We start from the raw sequence: 19,310 nt of genomic DNA, 5'->3' as shown, positions 1-19,310 counted from the left end.
GCACAGCCAAACGCGGGAGGTTGTTGCGAACGTGTATAAGTTCATGAAAATGGAAGCTGAGCGGGGAGCTCTTGCAATTAAATTAAGTTCTGTTTTAGAGAGAGTTTCCACAGCAACTGGCGTGTCCCTAAGTTCAGTACGTCAGATAAAATATGAACTGGCAAGTATCGAGTCGGGTGCATCTGCGTCATTCACAACACCGCATAAAGAAAGGCCCAGATCAAGGAAGGCGAAACTAGATGACTTCAATGAATCTGTTGTGCGTCGAACAGTGAATTATTTTTATATAACAGAAAAGCAAAGGCCAACCCTTAAAAAAGTCCACTCTAAATTAACCCAGTCCATAAATTTCGATGGCAGCCTCAACACACTTAGGAAGATACTCCTTACTCTTGGATTTAAATGAAAAAAAAAAAACTAGAAACAATAGACGAATTTTAATTGAACAAAGCAATATCCGGACACAAAGAATTTCCTTTTTGCGAAGCATAAGGAAATACAGAAATGATTCTCGCGCTATTATATACATGGATGAGACTTACGTACATGCGTCGCACACGTCACCTTATGGCTGGAGCGAAGAATCATTACATGGATTATTCTCACCGATTTCGAAGGGGAAGAGAATAATAATCATTCACGCCGGTAGCGAAGAAGGTTTTGTGCCAAACGCGTATGTAAGATTTAAATCTGGCCAGAAAACTGGGGATTACCATCATGATATGGATTATCAAAATTATGAAAAGTGGTTGAAAGAAAAATTAATTCCCAATTTACCCCCTCAAAGTGTGGTCGTCATTGATAACGCTCCATACCATAATAAACAAATCAATCCTCCTCCCAATTCCAATTCAACTCGAAAGACAATGGTATCCTGGCTTACAGAAAAAGGCATTCCTTCCAGTGAAGACATGTTGAAACCACAGTTGTACACAATAATCAAAGCAAATAAACCAGTCCATCGCACCTACAAAATAGATACTATTCTATCTGAACATGGACACACAGTTCTCCGTTTACCGCCTTATCATCCAGAATTAAACCCAATAGAATTGATTTGGGCAGATGCAAAAAACTGGATTGCAGACAAGAACACAACCTTTAAATTAGATGATGTGATGAAGCTGGCAGATGAGAAATTTGCGTCAATTTCAAAGGAAGAGTGGAAACGAAAGTGTGACCATGTTAAGGCTATTGAGGTATCATATTTTAAAAGAGAGGGTTTGTTGGATCAAGGGATGGAAAGAATAATCGTTAATGTTGGAGAAGACACTGATTCGGATATGAGTGACAGCGATAATAGTTTGACTGACAGTGGTGATGAGGGTGGTGATGGGGGAGAAACTTCCGGTGTGACAATGTCGGGTATTCGTCCCATAGACGTAGACAGCGATAGTGAGTGAATAGTTCCAGTGTGGTATTTACAATTGTTATAACTGTGATGTGTTTTCTTCCTTGTGATTGTTTCACTTTTGTAACTGTGTATGTGTATGTGTGTTATTTGTCTTTTCACATTTTGGAATACAAAACAACTATATTTCTTTTGTTATCCAATAAAACCACAGCGAGTTGTAAGAAGAGAAAAATGTATGGAGGGAACAACACTTTCTTAACAAGGTAAGTTTAATTGATATTAACCCTTATCTTTGTCATAGGCCTACGATAGTTTGCTGAAGTGTGGTTTTATTCAATTGAGATCAATTTATTTATGCTATTGAGGAAACTTTGGCTGAAGCCGGTGTGGTTGAATAGCATTTGCATAACTCAACCTTACTACAGTTTCTTAACTTCTTTGAAGGTCGACACATTTTGGACACCCTCTATTGAAGTATGTTAATACTTCTAGGAGTCCTACCTAGCCGCGGTAATCCAAGTGATATTGTCGAAGACTTCGGAGCGGCAATGGGGAGGTACGTGGATTCCAATCCCGCTGCCGACCATCCTGAATGAAGGTTTTCCCCAGTACCGCTAGGCAAATGCCGAGACTGTATCTTCATAAGACTTGACCCACAATCTTCCCAAGCTCTGTCCCTTCCTGAGCCATAATTGTCTAAAGGCAATAAAATAAATTTAAATTCTGGGAGCCGTAAGAGAAATGTATGCTGTAACTTACTTTTTTTATTTGGTTACTTCCTGCGAATAAAATAGGAGAGGACAAAAGTACTCTTCTACAGTACATTTTTAACTTCGTCTTTTTAAATCCACAACATAGCATCTGTTCTTGACCTACTGCTGAACACCGAAGACCATTTCTAACAGCCTTTTTCCTTTCTTCTGTGTCCAAGCATTAATTTTAGTTACGGAAGTTGTACCGTCGTTACGAAGGAATGAAAACCACTTAGAGTTGTTATATGATGGAATGATCGGGGTGGATGGAGAGGGAGATAGCCAAAATAGCCTCACGCGGTGTTGTTCCTGTCACAGCTTATCAACTAGGACAAAAAATATGACGTAGTTGTCAGAACAAATGGCACCTTTGTATTTATGAAGCACGTGTTCCGGATCAATTCCTTGAGTCATTTTTTTCTCTTCCGTCTTCCTATACAAGTAAACATTTCAAGTATTTTTATGTCGTTCATACTTTGATTGTCGTCTGTTATTTCAGTGCACAATTTTTTGACAAATTCTGCCTTAACAGAGCTGGTACCACTGCAGCCTTCCTTCTTGAAACAATCTTATTGCTCTCGCTACTTGGTCTTTTCCTTCGAACGTGACCCACACCACTATGCTGTTCGCTTCTCCTACGTTCCCTTCTCGCGCAGCTTAGTGTTCACGTCTATTTGCATGAGCTGTACTTTTACGTATCACCACCCAGCAAGTGCCCCTAACAGCACAAGATTTGCTACGCATGTGCCATTTAGGTATCCTAGCTGCTTTTTAGATACCCGACACTTAGCACATATGATATTCATGTACTAAGTATGTACTTCAGCTACTTACAGTTTTAGGTACTTGTTACACCTAATTGATGTTTGCAACTATGTACCACAAATATAGCGTTTATATACCTGGCTCAGTTTCGCACTCTAACAGTCATTTGTTTCTATGTCGTCACTTGGGACATATATCTGTCATATTCTAGGTACGTCCTTTACGTACATACTATTACAGATATCGTAACAGCACAAGATGTGCTAGGCATGCGCCATTTAGGTGTTCTAAATTTATCTTCCACATTTGATGCATTTGTTACTTCTTTTATAAGCGATTGTGTACTAGAAGCAACAAACGCATCAACTTTATTAGATGGCAACTTCTCCGATCATTTGAAAGTGAATATGTAAGAACCATGAAATAAAGTAAATAGACACTCGTCATTTTGTTATAAAATTACATGGGTAGCAGATTTTGTCTGATCCCAAACGGTTATCGTCGAATATACGCGGTTTAAAGGGAAACTGATTAGCCAAATTCAAAAGACCTCAAAATTTATCCCTCTACAAGCGACGTCCTCTTCATCACTTCCGTGGCTAAGTCGGAAGAGCACGCGGCTAGTAATCGAAAGGTTGGTGGTTCACGCCCACCCTGGAATACATTTTTTTTATCTGTTTAAAGTGTTTTATAGACTTTCCTTAATGTAAACACATTACGCATATTTTTCGGGGCAATCGCCCTCCCGTCCATAGAAGAGGAAACTTTCTTACTTTTTATATATAAATAAAACCCATCCTAAAGTTTGGAGCCCATAAAAGTAGCAGTATGACAACCCACCGCCCCCCCCCCGGAAGTCGGTCCTGGATCCGCCCCTGCGTAGAGGCGAACATGGACTGTGACTATCATTTGCCATCCATGTGATTTCTCTCTCAGAGGTACATAAGGCACACACTGGACACATTCCCATGTTCCTGAGGAAACATAATAGGCATATGCCTGCTATGTAATTGAGCTGTTAGGGGCCCCCCGGGTTGCATACAACGGTAGCCGAAAAATCTGAAATGAAATCTTTGAGATTTACGTCCCACGGTTAGTCCGGTTAGGCTAAAGGAGACAGTGATGATGGGTGAGTAATGAAATGGTGGAATGAAGAAAGTGGGAGAAAACGGGAGAACCCCGAGAAAACCCACGCACACGGTGTAATGGTAGCTGAGTTTGAATGTCATCGCTAATGGAAGTGTCACCATTGATCTCAGCGACCGAGAAAACTATGAATTCGACGCTAATATCGGTCATTTTCTACTACTTATCGGTAACCACGCCGCAAGCGCTCCCCAGGTCGCATACAATGGTAGCTGAATTTGAAAGTCATCCTTAATGGAAGTGTCACTATTGATCTCATCGACCGAGAAAACTGTGGAATTGACACAAATATATGTTATTTTGGAATTTTTTTTTACATGTCTCGGTATCTCCCCTGGTGACCCCCGGGCCCATATACAAAGGTAGCTAAATTTGAAGTCATCGCTACTGGAAGTGTCACCATTGATCTCAGTAACCACGAAAATATGGATGTGACACTAATATCTATCAGTTGTTAATATTTTTACATGTCTCGGTAACCCCCGCCAACAGCCGAATTTGGTGAATTTGGAAGTGACCCCCCCTTGAGACTCTCTGGTTTGAATAAAAAGACACTTCGTCTTGGTCTGGGGCCTGGATCAAGGTATCCGTGACTAAAATTTGACAACTCTCGGTCCACTCGTCTACTCACCAGACCTCACACAGACAGACGGACAGAAACACACAAACTCTATTTTATTTATATTATCTCTCTCTCTCTCTCTCTCTCTCTCTATATATATATATATATATATATATATATATATATATATATATATATATATATATATATATATTGTTTCGATCCTTTAAATTATCTTTTCAATACTCAAAAGAGACAATTACAGAAACTACTTAAGTGTCAATGTTGTCTACTGAAAGGAATTATTTTAATTTAGACAGTAACTGGTTTATTGGCTATTGTTTTACAGGTAGTATAGTGAGTTACAGTAGGTTATCCCCTCACGGGATACCGACTTTGCTATCCAAATCCACAGCTCATAAAATCAGAGAGAGGATAGAGAAAATGACTTACACTGTAGGTTTCAGTCCCATACTCCAGGAAGGTCAGCTCTTCAATCACTTTGTCGAGAAGATCCACTACGAAGAACGGCGATGAGAGTGAGAGTGAATGTGAGATGCCCCCGCTGCTCCCACCCACCTTTTTATTTGGAATTTTATCTTTGTTTTTTCGTTTTATCTAGTTACTAAAACACTTTAATAGTCATTTATTTGAAGGTTGGGTGTTAGCATGCGGGGTCAGGTTTTATTCGGTTGCATACTGGTTTCCGTCGTTTTTAGTCATTTCCATATCTAGAACTGTTTTTAATGCTTAGAGATAACAAAGAAAAAGATTTTTGTTTGTCCTTCCTGGCGGGTACGTGACAGTCCCCCACCAGGATCGCACCAACAGTCAACGTGGTCATCGTGACATTTTATTTCACAATGTTTCTTTTTTTTTTGTTTGTCTTTCCTGAGTACAAGGAAAAATACCACTGTATATACACTGTCACACACACACACACAAAAAAACACTGAGATCACTAATACACTGAATCACTGAAGGGACGTTTATGAGCGTGGGCGGTAGGGAGCAGAGCGTTGTTGTCGGCGTGGTATGGTCCAGTGTTCCAGAAAAGGAACGCTTGAAGAGATGTAGAGGTTGGAGCCCCCCTACAGTCGAATGCGATTGATTGCGGTTTGGTGGAGCTGTAGTCCATTGGTCAGTGGGAAATCTGCTGGAGCACTAGGTGTCGTGGCAGGAACAGTTGGAAACTGGATCCGGAGCGAAGAAGACTGTGCCGTTGTGGAACGCCTGATGTAAGATCAGGAACATGCGCCGTTGTGGATCGCCAGATGTCGGATCAGAAACATGCGCCGGTGTGGATCGCCAGATGTCGGATCAGGAACATGCGCCGTTGTGGATCGCCAGATGTCGGATCAGGAACATGCGCCGTTGTGGATCGCCAGATGTCGGATCAGGAACATGCGCCGTTGTGGATCGCCAGATGTCGGATCAGGAACATGCGCCGGTCCCCACTGGAGTATGCCTTGGGAACTGAATGGTCGTTGCGGGCAAGGGGTAGGAAGGAAACAGGATGAAACGCAATATCATAATAGAGAAATGTTTTAAATAATTGTTGCTCAGAAGGGAGAAAGAAAAAAAATCTTAGTCTAGTATATTTCATGCTTCTCTTTTTCTCTCGTTGCTCTTGTGTTTGGGGAGAGAGGAACGGGAGGAAGTTGATAGTAGCAGGAAAAAAGGTAAAAGAGATATAAAGGGGATGGTCGAAAAAGAAATTGAAATAAAGGAGGCTAATGTTACGTAATATGCCAATCAGACAGCGCGCAAGGTGGTTATACAATATTTTCAAAAAGCGGATCTGCCAGAGGAAAAGAAAGCGGGGCCGATAAGGAAGTAAGGTGGGTGGGGGGTTCTCGTGGAGTTGGAAGACGAGAGTTGGTGGTGAGCAGCAGGGAATAGAAACGGCGGGTGAAATACAATTTACAGCAGAACCCAAAGGCGAGTATAAGAAGTAACATGGTTAACGGAGTAAAGACGATGAGTACTAGGTCGGTGTATTGTAAGGCCACGACGGGGCAGATGCCTTGTGTAAGGAAGACGAATGCCGTATAGAAGCTGAAAAGAAAAAGAAAGGGCAAGAATCAGAAATCTGATGTTGGAGCTGTAAGCGGAAGATTTTCTTGGTGGGGTTTGTTTGAGTGATGGGCAAACCGTTGAAGGCGGCGATATACAAGAAAAATGGAAACGGAATTAGCTAAAGAGAAGATGAATTGGAAAGATAGGAGGGAACTATGTATGGGGAGTGCATATTCTTCGGGAATCCAACTCGCCCAACTAGGAGGGTTGTAAGTGTGAAGAGTGGGTGAAACGGGGGAAATTTGCTTGCTGAAATTAAGGGGAATGTTGGTAAAATTAGGACAAAAGGGAAACAAGCGATCAGCGGGAAGGGTAAATAAGGTATGATTAACTGATAGCATATGGTGTAATAAAATGAGTCGTGGGTTGGTAATACTTTGGAAACAAAGGGAAGGACGTTGGATTAAAACTGTAGTGGATGTCGACAGCGAATGATCACAAGGTATGGAGACCCTAATGGTGCTAGTGTCCTGTGTGAGTAATGGTTGCTGGGTACCATTCGGGGATAGGAGAAAAAGTGGAGAAGGGGGGTTGGTTAAAATAAACTCTTTGCTAGATAGCTGTAGGATAGAGAAAGGGTGGTCCTGGGTACAAGAAAAATTGCAGACGCCATGAAAGAGTCCGGTTACCGTGGGGAAACGTAAATGATGTAGGCACTTGGTGAGCTGTGAATTTCGGTTCGAAATTACCGGGATTTGACATAGAAATGGCCGAGTGGAAACAACACAGGAAGACCAATCTGTTTTATAAAGGGGTATGGTATGCGTAGCATTAAAGAGGACAAGATCGGTGGGTAAAGCAAGCGAACAGGTTTCATTTCGTGTGGCGACCGGGTAAGTCCTAATACGGAATAAAGTAAAAGAAGAAGATAGGGGCAAAACCGGAATACGTATTTGCAAATAGACTTTGTCTGGAGTAACGTGGCAATGGGTGAGCGGCATTGAGTGTATTAAATGAGGTGAAAAATATGGCGATATTTTGAGATTTTTTGTGGACAAGCGAGTGTTGAGTTTAGCGAGATCATTTTGTAAGGTATTGATGGGTAAGAGAGTAGTAGGAAGCAAATTTCGATTACAGTTTTCGTAAATATTGTTGAATATATCTAGGTGAAAAATTTCGCTTAACTTATGTAGTAGAAGGGTATCAATCTGAAAGAATAATTGTATAAACGATAGGAGGTGTTGTCGATTACTCGATAGTTGAGCCGTAAGGTTTTGTTCATCGTCAATAATTCGACGGAAAGCGGTTTGAATTTGTGAAAAACCAAGCCGTGTTTCATTGGCGAGGCGAGAAAGGGAATATGAGAAATTATATAAGTGTGAATGAACCCCTATTTGTTCTTGCTCTAGAAGTTGTAAGTGTGTTTTAAGTTCATGTTCATTCGTAATAAAACTCGAGATCTGAGATTCTGTAGCCGTTCCTGTAAGCCAGTTCAAAAAATTACCTAAGAACGGTAGAAGGGCACGTGTAGTGCGCGTTTTTGGACCGACAGTAGCGAATTTGGTTGCGTAGGTTGCTTGAAAGATATCAGAGGTAAAATTGTTGACAGAATGTAAAAATTCTGTTAATGTAGTACAGAATCTTGATCCATTGTCCGGGTTACATGGGACAGTAATGTCAGTGAGGTCAAACGAAGGTAGGGTGAAGGAATAAACCAAAGGTACCATATGAGTGTGGGGAATGGCATGTTCAATCTTGGTATACTCTGCGCCAATCGATAATTCAACATGGCTGGGTGTCAAATCTAAAGCGTGAATACAGAAAAGCCAAGTCGTTATGAAGGCTCTGAAAAAAAAAGAAAAAAAAACTGTGAGATGCGCGGGACTGTTTATTTATATATTAATAAATAGGTTTATTAATTTTTCCATTAGAGAGGAAAGAAAGAAAATACATGTAGACGGGGCTCTAGCCCCATGGAAACCCGTATGTGATACGTATGTTGTAATTCGCGGCCGCAATTTACCAGGTGTTGTATATTATTTCATATTATTAGCAGCTGTCTAAAATGTAAGTATCTGAGAAAAAGAAACTACAGAAATTGTTGGAAGGTCTTGTCTAAATAAAGAGAAGCTTGCTTCAGAGAACAAAGAGAAAAAAAAACGTTGTTATTCACTATTGCCAAGGCGCTTTCCGTGAAAACGAGAATGTAAAGAATTTGCTAGTTTGCAGTGGAAATACGTGAAAAATAGCTGCAGGGAACATAGACTGCGAGTGAAAGTATGTACTAGTTGCTTACTAAATCAATATCGACCTTGTGTTGGTGCCTGAAACTATGAAATGAATATATTTAAAGTGAAGTTCGGAGTGGCAAATCAAAGGTGACATCGATAATTGTCATCAATTATCGATACGGGTGCGTTTAGCCGCTTTTTTTTTTTTGCGTAATGCGGTGAATCGTGTAACAATTGTTCCGTGTCTTGAACCAGATGAAGAATGGCTGAGGGTAAGTACTTAGCTTTTGTGTTTTTCTTTTCTTTCTTTCTTTTCTTTTTTTTCTTTTTGTCATATAATTATTTGCCTAGTATGGCCAGAAAATGAAAGATACCTCCCCTGAAAGGAGGTATTGATATGTACTGTATATTTGATTAGCATACCGAATGTTCATATATATGACTGAATGATTCCTGATCACAAACGTGACTGTTATGACCGAACGCGCCAAAACGAGAAACGGAAATCTGATATGGAATTTGTGACAAAGAGTACCACTATAGAGTGATTGAGGGAGCTATGGGAGGGGACGGGTGGGCCAAGCCCCCTTCGTAATCGAACATATAACCTCTTATATTAAATTGAAGTATAGGTGTGAACGTTAAGTGACCGGTACTTTATACGGTTTCTTTGTGTTTTTCTGTTTGTGGTGTTTTTATTGTTGTTAGTTATTTCTATTTTTATTTTTTATATATTTTTTTGAAACAAATCATAATACTTTGAATCATGATTGAATGAGCGTCACGTGTGACTGCGAAAACCGGCCCGTCGGTAAGAGGGTATCGGACAGTAACGAGGTTGTTGCAGTGGCGTATTTGGTGGTTCAGGCCGCCCCTCATCAGAAATCGAACGACGTCCCTCATTCATTCTCTACACATAAAGTGTTATGTAGTGGTAGAGAACGTGCCGTGTCCTTTCTGTCCTTGGCGTTTTCTTGTTTGTTGTCCGAACTATTTTGTTTTTTTAGATGGTTATTATTATTATTATTATTATTGTTATTATGGTTTTTATATGTTCCCACTGAAGCAAGAAAAAAATGAGATTATTGCACTTCCTGTAGAGAAATAATAATTTTATAGTAATCAAACAAGACTACTCGCTATGATTGCAATAGACGTGTTCGGTGTATGAGAAAGGAGAGGGATGAATACGGTCGCAATGAAAAGTATAGCTGTTAATAAAAATCCCGCATAATGAATATCCGCGCGCATGTTACGCATCGTGATGTAGGCTATGAAGTAATCAAAATGTGATGTTCGCAATTTTGTTTAAGGAAAAGAGAAAGTTAGAGTGGAAGAGCCAATCTTAATTGTGAGCCGTATGTTATAAAGTGCCGTACTTATAATCATTGTGCTAGTCACGTAACAATTGTTTGTTGTTGTTTTCTATTGAAAAAAAAATTTTTCGGTCTTTCGTCACGCTTGAAAAAGGTATTGTGTTCGGCGTTCAACAGTAATGAATAGCGTACTGAAAATTCTACTGTTTTTGTTAATTGAATTTCAAAAACGACGCATTACGTTTGTCATTGACTGTCGTTGATGTAACATATCGACTAATACATGACTGATCCGTGAATGTCTCTGTGTGTGTGATTATGTAGAAATGCTGTATGTGTGCCTATGGAAGGGAAGAAGTGCTGTGGAGGGGTTGATGTGTTTGAAACAGGGGCGTCATTTAGGGGCAGGGAGGGGCATTTGCCCCTCCTGAGTTTGAGATTTATATAGATTTTTTTCAATAGATTAGTAGTAAATGAGTAAAAAACGCAAAATTTTACTTATATCGAGGGGTTTTGCCCCCCCAAGCAAAATCTGAAATGACGCTCTTGGTTTGAAATATGATCAGATATCATAATTGCCGAAACGAAGGTGGCGCGTCGTTCAGGCTAATGTGTTTTAGATGTGCGTGAAAAACGAATTGTGATCATTAGTTGTTGTGAATGAGATATGAGTAAGCTTTACGGAATAACAGTTAAAATTATTGCATTATGAGGGACTGTGGCCTATTCACACCTATGATAGAGGAAACGTTCTTGGATGATCGGATGTATATGCAAGTAATTGTGTTTTACGCCTTTTACTCTCTGTGTGGATGCGCACTCTAGACGGCGGTGTAGCATCGTATTATAAAAATGAAATGAAATGAAATATTTGAGTTCTACGTCCCACGGTAATGCCGGTTATGCTAAAGGAGACGGTGATGATGAATAACGAATGAAATTGTGGAATGAAGGAAGTGGGAGGAAACGGGAGAACCCCGAGAAAACTCATGCACACGGTGTTTGCATCGTATTATAAGCACCAGAAAAACCCTACTTTTTACAGAAAGGGTAATATTTGTAGGCAGTAGTTGAACCGACGTTATGCGTAAAATGCAAATCGAGTGATAAACAATACTTCGCCAAGACTCGTGCAAATGCCCGTTCTGCGCACGAGGGACATGAGTGTAATGCTAAATGATTTAAAGGTGTATGCACCCTGGATTATAGGAAACCCGTGTCGGCTGGCTTACTTAAACACGATACTTGTTCTATGCATAATTCTGGCTAAAGATGACCCTAAAAAACATCGTACGCCATTGGATTTGAGAAAGATTCGTTTGGATACAATTGGATGTCGGTGAATGACTTTCTTACACATATGCGTATCTCTGTTATACATATGTATATGCATTGGTATTATCCTTATTAGTAGTAGGAGTAATCTACCTGCAAGTTAAACTGTGTGGTCTGGAACGCATGGGAAAATATTATCGCTGTATGTATGCCCGTAACGAATAAACACTGAAAGCGCTTGGGAAAATATTATCGCTGTATATATGCCCGTAATTACCGCGCACAGTGTAAAGACATTGTTACCATTTTGCTCTATCGGTGTGCCTGGTTTGTGGCGTAATATACCAATAACTTTATGAAATACTAAATGTATTAAAACATGATTCCCCCCCCAGATTTGAAATATTCCGCGAGTTTACTGCGAGTTTTTAATTACTCTTTTTGGGCTAGAATGAAAAATATAGGAGGGTGATACTGTAGTTAAAATTGTAACTGGATAGTAGCTGTAGTACCTAAAGATATAAATGAGCAAACTTTCATTTTCGAATGTTCGGTTCTGAACTTTTCGTAAGCAGCTTGTCCCGAACTTTCGCTTTCGTTTATGTACTAATTAGCGACATTCATGTGTATGATAACTTATTCTGAACATTGTGTGATGACTGTTAGCTAGTTATGTGTTATACAGTATAGTTATTTGCACCATAGTGATACAAGATGGACTGACACACATTGACATTATACATGATATAGATAAACACGTAAAACACATTATCGTAACTGAATCCGTGCTTTCCACAAAGAAGAAGAAAATAAAATGATAAATTTTGTATTGGTAATGCGGGAGTTTATGATATAAACTTGTTTGTGCTAGTTAAATTTAAGTTTTCGGTTGTCAGCATCATGTGAAGGTTTCTGCGGAAAACATTGTTTTATGATATAGGCTGGAAATTTGAAATACATGCTTGTAACGCTCCGTAACGTTTTTGAAAAAAATGTGAAAATTATGAACTATTAGAAAGAGAAAAAAACTTAAATAAATTTACTTCGATTTTCAATATAGCCATGTTATATACCAAAACGTATGTAATTTTACAGGGAATTTTTTTTGGACAAGTTAAAAAAGGAGCCGAACTTTCAGCGCACATTCGCTTTAACTTTTCAAGTTTGAACTTTTCATGAAATTTTCCAACACTAGTAGTACCTAGTTTAAGTGTAATGTTCACCGGAATCCTGTAAGCCTCAAAAGTATGAAGTGATTAATACGTTTACGCACGAAATATAAGATTAATGTCGAAGTGATGGATCAAGAAGAGGTTAAACCTATCAGCCAGAACGATGTTAGTAAGCCGTGTAGTATGTAGCCGTGATATTTGATTAACAGAAGCGTGATGAGTAGTAACGAAAACATACTGCAATGATCGGGAGACGAAGTCAGGAGATCTTTGCGTGAAGTGCTAGGATGAGTGAGAAGTCTGAAGGAAACGCCGGTATTTAGTTTCAAATTTCCCGTTGGTTTGAGTGTCCGGTATGAATAATTTAAGCCTATTCTTTGCAACAGGAGTATCTTTCCCATTCATGTGAACCAGAAAAGAGTTTTCGTCTAATTTGGCCGAAATAGTGAAAGGGCCGGAAAATTCTTGTGCAAACGTGGAACATTCGTTCTTTTTGGTATAGAGATTTTTCACCATTACTTTGCATCCGGGAAGAAAAGTCGTTGGTGAGTGCCGAGAATCATTTTTAGCCTTGAGGTCCGAGAAGATTAACTGTCTTTTGAATTCAACTAAGTCTCGGAGCTCAAAGAGAGAGGTTAACCTATCGGCATTGTCTGGGTGGGGAGAAAAGGCTTGGGTTAGTTGGTCCACGATAAATCGAGATTCAACGCCGTAAAGAATCTGGAATGGACTCACGCCCAAAGCTGTGAGAGGGGTCTTGTTGATGGAGGAAGTGGCGGCTGCGAGATGAGAGGGCCATTTTTTATGTTGGTCCCTCGTTAGAAATTTAAGTGCGGTCTGTAAGTTTTGAATTCGGACTTCGGCGTGGCCTAATGTTTTATGTTGGTTCGGGAGAACGTACGTAACTTTGATGCCAAGTGATTTCAAAAATTGCTTGGTTCTTTCGCTGGTGTGGCTTGTTTGGCGGTCAAGATATAAATGCTCGGGACAGGAGAAAGGTGTGATGACGTGATTTAGGAGGAAATCGATAAACGCGTCACTAGTTGGGGATTTGATGGGACAAGTAATGACAAAGCTACTAGCATGATCAGTTGCACAATAAAAATAGGTGTACCCATCTGGTTCTGAAGGAATTAATTTGCCACAAAGATCCACTGAAAATGTAGAAAACACCGTAGCAGCCGCAGGTAGCCTCTGGGTATGATCGTAATTGTGTGTATAGGAACGCTTGAACAAAGCACAATCGAGGCACCCGTTAATTTTTGAACGCAGCCATGATTTTAAATTTGGTACGAAGTACTTAGAACGTAGGAGAAGGTAACATTTTTGATATCCCGGGTGGGTTAGGCTGTTCTTATGAATTTCGGTGAATATGGTATCGCGGAGAGAAAGAGGTACACAAAGCAAAAGTCGGGGTGTGGTTGTAGAAAAGAGACGGCGGTAAAGGACATGATTTTGGAAACAATATTCCTTATTCCAGCGGTGATAGGAGGGGTGGTTACCATTTTGGGAATGTAGGGCTTCGATAATTTTCCCAAAGAATTTATCTTCCCGTTGTAGTTTGGGAAGATCCAGGGTATCGTCCAAGGCTAATAGGTGATACTTATGCGGTTCCTCATTGGAAAGATCAATTGTGTCTTTTGTCACCGGAAGTGGATTGCGACTTAAAAGATCGCTCACGGGGTTAGAGCTTGACCTAATATGGCGTACAGTAAAATTGAAACTGTTAATGTATTCAATCCAGCGGATAATCTTTGGCGACATTTGTGCTGTTTGCTGAATAGCCGTCAGGGCTTTTGAATCCGTTAGTAGAATGAAATGGCTTCCGATGAGGTACTTATGAAACTTCTTAAAGGCATAGAAGACAGCAAATAATTCCTGTTGATAGATAGGGAGGGGGTGAACTCTCGGGGGGTGTCGCGAGCTGACGTAATGTATAGGTTGCAAAGTGTCGGAATCATTCCGTTTCTGAAACAAAGTGGCCCCAACGCCAACCTGTGAGCTATCTGTCATAACAATATGAGTGGTGTCCTTAGTGGAAAAGATTCCTAAAATCGGGCGTGTAGTCATAGCCGTTTTCATATCGATAAAAGCCGCTTCCATTTCTGGAGTCCAAACTAATTTTTTAGGTTTTCCTTTTAAGGCATTGTAAAGAGGCGCTAACCTCAAAGAGATGTGTGGAAAAAAAATGCGGTAGAAATTAACGGCTGCTAACCAACTGCGGAGGCCCTTGAGAGTGGTGGGTCGCTCGATTTGTGAGAGAGCGGCCAGCTTTTCCGGGTCTGGAGTTACAGTACCATTTGTAATTTGAAAACCGAGACACTTCACTGTAGTGTCTCCAAAAGTGGATTTTTGTAGGTTAAAGAGGAGAGAATGTCTTTCAGCAGTTTCAAGGACTGCTGTGAAGGCTTGTAAAAGAGTGTCAAAAGTAGGTGAATGTATAAAAAGGTCATCTAGGTACAAACACACGTTTGCAGGATAAACGTCCTGGAATATGGAGCGCAAAATACGTTGCAGAGTAATGGCGCTATTGACATGACCTTGAGGAAGGACGCGAAGCTGGAGATGAGTATGTGGTAATTCAATATCGCGCACACTGAATGCAGTACTAGGGCGGTCATCTTTATTCAGTGGGACCTGAAAATAGCCCTGGGTCAAATCTAACTTAATGAAGAATTTCGCTTCCGAAAGTTTATCTATAATGTCCGCCACTGGCTGAATAGGCTCGGAAAGAGGAAGGCATTTCCGGTTTAGTCTACGTAGATCCAAACAGAGGCGTATCTCAGTTTTAGAGTGGGGTTTAAGGACTGCTAAAATATTATTACGATAATCAGACTCAGTAGGCTCTAAGACGCCTTGTTTTAGAAGACGTAAAATCTCCGTTCGAACTTGTGGTCGGAGACGGTGAGGCACGGTAAATTGGGGTTCCTGATGTGGGGACTTGTCAATGATGTTAAGGGACGCCTCAAATGATGTGAGCTGTGTGAAATCATCTTTGTCCCAATTAAAAACAGTTGCATGTTGTGCTAGTACACCTTTTAATTTTGTTTGCTGTTCAGGAGTGAGATGTGGATTAATCTTAAATTTAGAAATATCGATTAAATGACCAATGTCCATAAGCCTCTTTTGTACGTTGCGGCGTGCGTCTGCCTCCGTAGGAGTGTACAACTGCCTGACCGTATTAACATTAAAGGAAGAGTCTGTGTCCGCTAGTACGGACCCGATAACTAAAGGAGTGCCTTTCGTCAGCGTATTGGGATAAGGAGCTAAATTTACTACCGGGAAGAGAGGGTGTTCCCCGTTTACTGCGGTGTGCACAGTAAAACAGCCCTTAAGGGATGAATTGATAGGGGTATGGAGGCGGTATGAAGAATGCGGTGCACGGAAAGGAAAGTGCAAGGGGATAAGTGTGGCTGACCGGGGAGGTATTGTGCAGGTTCGGGCTGCAACAAAAGTGTACTGTGGCTGCCTTGCAAAACGTTGCACTAGAGCAGGTGAAAGTGTCGCCTGAGAGAGGTTGTTTTGTTGGGCTCGCGGTTTAAAGCCATGGTGGGATATTGTTAGCGTGCTATTCGAGTAATCTATGATGGCGTTATGAGCGCGTAAGAAATCATTTCCAAGTATAATTGGAAAGCCTTTAATTGGTATTAGTCTAAAAAGTAGTGTGTATTGTTTATCGGCCAAGAAAATTTTTAGAGAAACAGCTTCCGTCAAATGAACTGGGTCGTGGGAGATACCATTGAGTGTAGTATCCAGAGAAAACCGTTTAGCTTCCGTAGGCAATTTGTCAACAGGAAAAAGGGAAGTCTCTGCTCCGGTGTCTCGGCAAAATATATAAGTTCGTCCGTAGGTGGAACCTGATATAAAAGCTAGTTCACGGTGATAGATAATTGGTAGTTCGAGGACCTGAGGGGTAGGGAGGGCCGCGGGGTTAGAACTACAACGCCCCGCGGGAGTTAGGAGTTTTTTGGATCAGATGGAGGTTGAGCATTGGGGAGCGCGGGGAGCGAGGCTGGAAAAAGGAATCCGGGATGGGCGACTGGGGCGTAGGAATAAGAACTGTATGGGTTGAATGGGAAAGGAGGGATAAAAGGATGTTGAAAGGAAACTGCGCGGTGATTGGTTCGCCTTTGGAAAGGGCGTTTAGAAGCACGTGGTTGATGATTGCGTTGAGGATTGGTTGTGTGTGTGGGTGTAGTGTTGGAGGTAGGGTGTGAGGGACAGGTTACAGTGGACTGACATTTACAAGTTGAGTCTGGGGGGTGAGGTGAAGGAGATCGTGGAGTTTGGGTACAGGAGGGGCAGCGGTGAGAGCAAGGTTGCGTCGGGATTCGATCGCGTCTAGATTTACGGGAAGCGTTCGTTTGACGGGAATTGTGAGGGGAGAGGTCACGGCGATCGTGAGAGTCAAAGGAAGGATCGCGACTGCGGTTCGGAGTGGAGGAGGTAGAACGCGGAGAGCGGGACACGGTGGGAGGTTGGGCGAAGGCGACTACGGATGATGGGGAGGAGGCGGAGTGGGAATTAATGTGAGTGTGAACTTGGAGTTGAAGATTTTCGAGTTTAGTAGCCAAATCGTTCAATAAGTCTTCATTAGGGGAAGGTGAGACTGTATAGGATGGCGTAGATGGGGAGGATGGTAGGGGAGGCGAAAGTTGCGCGAGGCGTTTTTTCGCCAGATGATCAGCGCGTTCTCGAAGCGTAGCGGCCTTAACAAGTGCAACAAAATCTGTAATGGTGTGCTGTGAAAATTCAATTATGAATTGAGGCAGCATGCCTGTGATAGTATCGGCGAGGAAATCGTTAAAGGGCTGATTCGGTATAGCTTTATCAGCAAGGTACTTCTTTTCATAAATATAATGTGTTAGAGGTTCATCGGGTTGTTGAACTCGTGAACGATATACCTCAATAGCCGAAAGAGGTACTCTCTGCGGGCCGAAGTGCTGAAGAAATTGTTTTTTGAGTTCAGACCAGGACAGAGAAGACAGAGAAGATGAGTTTGTTTCGTACCAGTACAACGGTGGGCCAGCTAAACAGAGCACAAAGATAGAGGCTTTCTTCTGATCAGACCAATTATTAATGGCAGCTAGACGTTCAAACTTAGTTAAGAACAGATCAACTTTTTCATGGGGGGCTGCAGAAAAAATTTCAAGTGGAACGGATTGCATCATGAAAGGGTTGGAGTATTGGGGCGTGGTCTGTGAGGAAGTAATGGGAAGGGACGTTGAGATGGGTGGGGAGAATGGAGTAGAGCCAGGAGGTGGTTGGGGGGTGGGAGTTAAACGGTTATTTAAATTTGAACGGCGATGGTTAGGCATAGTGCAACGTAAAAAGAAACATGAAAACAAACCAGACTATAAAAAAAGAAATATATAGGAAAAAAATTATGATATTGCTATGGTGAGTATGAGCTGTGAATTAGGATCTAGTTTACGCCGGGGAGCTATGTTTCGATCCTTTAAATTATCTTTTCAATACTCAAAAGAGACAATTACAGAAACTACTTAAGTGTCAATGTTGTCTACTGAAAGGAATTATTTTAATTTAGACAGTAACTGGTTTATTGGCTATTGTTTTACAGGTAGTATAGTGAGTTACAGTAGGTTATCCCCTCACGGGATACCGACTTTGCTATCCAAATCCACAGCTCATAAAATCAGAGAGAGGATAGAGAAAATGACTTACACTGTAGGTTTCAGTCCCATACTCCAGGAAGGTCAGCTCTTCAATCACTTTGTCGAGAAGATCCACTACGAAGAACGGCGATGAGAGTGAGAGTGAATGTGAGATGCCCCCGCTGCTCCCACCCACCTTTTTATTTGGAATTTTATCTTTGTTTTTTCGTTTTATCTAGTTACTAAAACACTTTAATAGTCATTTATTTGAAGGTTGGGTGTTAGCATGCGGGGTCAGGTTTTATTCGGTTGCATACTGGTTTCCGTCGTTTTTAGTCATTTCCATATCTAGAACTGTTTTTAATGCTTAGAGATAACAAAGAAAAAGATTTTTGTTTGTCCTTCCTGGCGGGTACGTGACAATATATACAGTAGCGGATCCAGGATATGATCAAGGGAGGAGCTTAACCATAGTTTGTCGCTTTACCCAGTGTAAAGCAGGATTGAAGCCCATTTTATCCAGTGTACACCTGAGCGTCAAAGGGGGGGGGGGGCTATAGCTCCTATAGCCCCCTTGGATCCGCGCCGGTATATACAGGGTGGGCCATTTTAATTAATCCACGGAAATATCTGAAAAATGATAAAACATAGAAGAAATGTTTCAAGTACACGTTATATATTGCTAAGGGGGAAAACCCAATTCCGCCAAAAGCACCCCTCCCCCCTAAATGGGGGTAACAGGGGGTAACTTTGAAATGTCAAATGGGAACATGGGTCGAGTAATACCTCGTTCGAAAGGTCTTGGAAAACTAAGTAACGCTGTACCAAAAGATGTTTCATATTGTGCACCAGTTTCAAAATGGCCGCCATGATATGGTTCGGAAACTCCAGTAGCCGTAGTATGAAAACCATGGAAGGTAAATGAATGGAACAAAATTGAAATACGTAAATATCATAGGGCATATCGAATGATGCAATCCCTGTGATCCCAGTGGCCTCCCTGAAGGGGTCTTGTGGGCTAACTTCAAAATTTCAATGTCCGACCGGACAACGGTTCGGGCGTACGCTTGACCTACCCAATGCTGTTTTGAAGGCAGACTTCA

The 19,310-nt window shown here is 41.3% G+C and overlaps 2 protein-coding genes across 2 annotated transcripts in view; both read left to right on the top strand.

The window, feature by feature from the left end:
- Positions 1-527: 527 nt before the first annotated feature.
- On the top strand, positions 528-1,403 carry LOC145679391 (uncharacterized). The gene has a single exon (XM_081749974.1). It carries the CDS (start codon positions 528-530, stop codon positions 1,401-1,403), a length of 876 nt encoding a protein of 291 aa, XP_081606100.1.
- A 7,390-nt stretch (positions 1,404-8,793) lies between these two features.
- LOC145678447 (uncharacterized) overlaps positions 8,794-19,310 on the top strand; it is a 132,093-nt gene continuing 121,576 nt past the window's right edge. The window contains exon 1 of the mRNA XM_081748583.1: positions 8,794-9,101. The gene's annotated coding sequence lies outside the window, so the exon portion shown is untranslated. The remainder of the gene's footprint in view (positions 9,102-19,310) is intronic.

Source organism: Thermobia domestica, chromosome 2 (genome assembly GCF_964235325.1).
Source record: "Thermobia domestica chromosome 2, izTheDome1.hap1.1, whole genome shotgun sequence".
In the NCBI taxonomy this organism is placed as follows: Eukaryota; Metazoa; Arthropoda; class Insecta; order Zygentoma; family Lepismatidae; genus Thermobia; species Thermobia domestica.
This window is presented reverse-complemented; position numbering and strand designations above follow the sequence as displayed.